Source organism: Carlito syrichta, unplaced genomic scaffold (assembly GCF_000164805.1).
Source record: "Carlito syrichta isolate Samal-C Ts95f unplaced genomic scaffold, Tarsius_syrichta-2.0.1 Scaffold305460, whole genome shotgun sequence".
Lineage (NCBI taxonomy): Eukaryota > Metazoa > Chordata > Mammalia > Primates > Tarsiidae > Carlito > Carlito syrichta.
Genome location: NW_007249556.1, coordinates 218,853 through 222,477, shown reverse-complemented (window position 1 = coordinate 222,477; position 3,625 = coordinate 218,853). Strand labels below are relative to the sequence as shown.

The 3,625-nt window shown below is 54.5% G+C and overlaps 1 protein-coding gene across 3 annotated transcripts in view; it reads left to right on the top strand.

Moving 5' to 3' along the window:
- KDM2B (lysine demethylase 2B) overlaps nt 1-3,625 on the top strand; it is a 159,131-nt gene that overhangs the window by 2,710 nt on the left and 152,796 nt on the right. For all 3 annotated transcript variants that reach the window (XM_008061705.1, XM_021714246.1, XM_021714245.1), the window contains one exon: nt 2,633-2,711. In XM_008061705.1, coding sequence (XP_008059896.1) covers nt 2,633-2,711 — 79 coding nt within the window. The remainder of the gene's footprint in view (nt 1-2,632; nt 2,712-3,625) is intronic.

The window sequence follows — 3,625 nt, the reverse complement described above, 5'->3', positions numbered from 1 at the left end:
GGGGACCTGGGGACCGACTGGCAGACCGAGGGAGGGCGGGAGCGCGGCGTCCTCCCCCTCCCAGAGCCGGTCTCGCTCCCTGCGCTGTCTGAGGTGCCGCCGGCTGGCTGGAGCCGGCTCAGGGAGCCCCTGGGACATCGGGGTGAGGCCCCCCAGGCCTGAAACCTCCCAAACCCCGTGCCGTCTCGGGGCCTGCCAGTTGGGAACTGGTGATGGGGGCGCCTCGGGTTTTGGGGGTGACGGCCCCTTAGACCTGGGTTTGCAGAGCCACATCCCTTCGTAGGCTCTGCCACAATTGGGGCAGGGGTCCCGTGCGCTCTGAGTTGTTGACCGCATCCCCCACTTGGGCCTGAGCGCTCTAGCGAATGCAGCCTTGACAGATGGGAGTCCGGGTAAGGGGGTGACTCCCTTTTAGGCTTAAACTCAGTTCCCCGGCAGCTTGAAGTGAAGACTTGCAGCATCTCCCTGGGAAATGGGTCTCTTCCCAGGGCTGAGATCTTGAGAACTCTGTCACCTGTGGGCCTCTACAGTTTAGAGCAAATTTGGGAAGCCTCCGGGATTTTGGAGTGCCACCCAGCTGAAGGCCTTCGGGGCCTGGGTTTCCTTCTGGCCCTCTTAAGAGGAGGGTGGTTAGGGGTGCCCTCCAGACACTGGGATGATGCTCTGGCTTGGATCTGAGGCCTCCAGAGCTCTGGGCCACCCTGCCTACCGCTGGTGTGATTCCTGGTTCTGGAAGCCAGCATGGCCTGGGGGGCTGGCTTTGGAGATGGCTTTGCTTACCCAGGCCCCCTTAGAGATTTGAGTTTTCTTTAAGTTACTCGGTTTCCATTTTGTTTTCTCCCACTCTGGGAAAACCCTTCCATCCCTCAGTGAGCTGGAACAGGGGAAGTGCTTCCCTCCTCCAGGTTCTGCTTCAGTGACTGTGGCTATGGGGTGAGCCCCAAGAAGACTGTCACGGCTTTGCGTTTTGTCAGTTTCTCTTTTGTGCCCATTGCCTCCTGGGGCTCTGGGCTCTGCTGTTGGGGGTCATGGTGGGGGGAGGGAAAAAGAAATTTCTTCCAGCCTGCCTGGCCCAAGAGGAGGGTGTTAGCCCCAACTGATTTGAATTCCCACAGCAGAAATGCTTCTCCTTTCTTCCTGCATTTTACGGAGTGGTTTGGCGTATCCTATGAGAAAACAATGCAAACTCTTCCTAGCCGTCCGCTAGGAATTTTCAGCCCAGGATTTCAGAGCTTTTTCTCAGGCTCGTTTGAGGAAGTTGAGGCTGACCCTGGTGGTGGGGGGAGCGAGTATGTGAGTATGGGGGTCATTCCAGCAAGAGAGAGCTAAAGTGTATCCTTAAATCTGCTGTCCTGGCTCCTTTCAAAGGAGAGGGCCCAGGGTTTTGCGAGTTAAGTCAGATCTGGCCCCAGAACTCGAGGGAGGAGCTGAGAAACAGAAGGAGCCCTTAGCCTGGATTCAAAATAGAAGCTTCTTAAACTTCTCTTCGTTTAAATCCTTAGGAATCCCCATTCACTGTGAGCCCCTGGGGATCTGAGCTGCTGAGGTCAGGGCTTTGGCTCTGGGTTTTGTTCTCCTGCTCTCTTCGGAGGGGAGTTGCATTCGCCTCCTCCTCCCCCAGGGCTGCCCTGTGAACTGTTTCCCTGGGCCAGCGGCTTCAGTGGCTCGAGGCCTCTTCCATCTCCCTTCTGACCGGCCAAAGAGGGCTGGTGCCCTTGTGGGCTGCTTTAGCTACCTGAGGATTTGGGGGACACGAGGGTTGATCTCAGCCTCCCCCATCTCCAGATTCAGGGGTATGGTTGGGTCGCAGCCACTGGTTTTGGAATTGGGGAAGGAAAGAAGTGAGTCGAAGGCCTCCTTCCTTCTCCAGGACTTTGGATAAGGATTTTGGGATCTATATTAGACAAGCCCCAGGCGGAAACCACCCTGTGGATTTTCTTTGGGCCTTCCTCTGCCCTCTTGGCATAGCCTTCACCTGGGGAGCGTCCCTCTCGGTGGTCCAGTCGAAGCAAGTATTGTGACGGCTGCAGCCGAATTTCACTCTTAAGACAACAAAGCTGTGCCCAGTTCCCTAGTTATTTTGGCACCAAATACACAGTTTCCAGGGAAACCAGCTTTCCCCCCCTCTCCTTGACTATGCAGGATATTACAATAAGATTTTCACTGATGCTTAGCTACAAGGAGACCCTCCTCCCCAGCCTCTTCTCTGGGGCTTCTGATCCTCCCAGGTGGCATTCTTCAATGTTGTGTTCCCTTTGCTTTCCGAACTCCATGCGTTTCTCTGTCTGTCCCGCTTTCTCAGCAATGGCTGGGGCTCTTTTTGTGCGGGGCTCTTTGAGTCTCCCTTCCCAACCTGGCTGGCCTGGGGCTGTTCATTGACAAGTTTGGACCGGTGGGGCATGCGGAGAATGACCCAATAGGCAGAGGAGCAGATCACTGGCATGGCTTCGTTGGGCTTTGCCTGGTACGTTTCCTATCATTTTCCAGGGAGCTTTTGCCATATAGCTGGTACCTGCCTCGAGTGTGCCCCCTGCTCCTTCCTCTATCCTGTCTCATCCCCTGACCGACAGATCATGGTTCATTTCTTCCTTCATGACTTAACCAACTTGTTTTAATTCAAATATCCAAACAGATTTCAACTATGAGTACGTACAGAGAGAAGCTCTCAGGGTTCCCCTGGTCTTTCGAGAAAAGGATGGACTGGGAATTAAGTAAGTCGCTGAAACTAATCGCTTCTTCCCCTGTCTCCCTAACACAGTTTATAGCTCGGGATGGATTTCCTCCACACTTTCCTCACCTCTCATCAGGGAGAAGAATCTTTTTTCATGATCTGGGGATAGCATCTCGCCGCTCAAGGCCTGACAAAGGGAAAAAAAACTCTCCAAAAATTGATCTTTTTCAGGGAACGTGGGCAGAGAGGATGTAGGGTACTTAAGTGGTGTTGACTTTTTTCCTCTGATCTCCCCCCAGTTATGTGCAGTGTCCTCCTTCCCCCACCCCCAAATCAGGAAACCGAGGCAGGGCCTGAGTTTTGAAGAGACTAGCCAGCCCCTAAGCCCAAACTCGGGGCATCTAGATACCTGTTTTCTACACTAAGGCCCCCTATGTGGAAGGTGTGCTTCCTGGGGTGCCAGTGTGTCCCATTTCTTTGCCTGGCCAGCAGCCTGCCTCTGTATCTGGTTCACATTCTCGCTGAGATCTGTCAGAGCTCCAGGTGGGAGAGAGATCCGAGAGGCAGGCTGGAAGAACAGGTTTCCGCCCCTTGGGCAGGGGTAGGGGAGGAGGCTTGGGGTGTTGTCCAGGCTGCCTCCCTCCAGCATCTGCTGCCAGACTTGCTCTGGAGTCTCATTCCCATGAGTAGAAACTAAACCTTGAGCATCGTTACTAGTTCATGGTGAATGTCGCCACAACTGCTATTATATTATCGTAGCCAGTGTTGTCAGATCCCAGGAACTTCTGTGATGTGTGAACTCAGAGGTCCCTCCTGCTTTCCACATAGACTCTTTTTTTTTTTTTGAGTTGGAGTCTCACTCTGTCACCCAGGCTGGAGGGCAGTGGCACGTTCCCGGCCACCGCAGCCTCGACCTGCTGGGCTCCGGCGATCCTTCCGCCTCAGCCTTCCAAG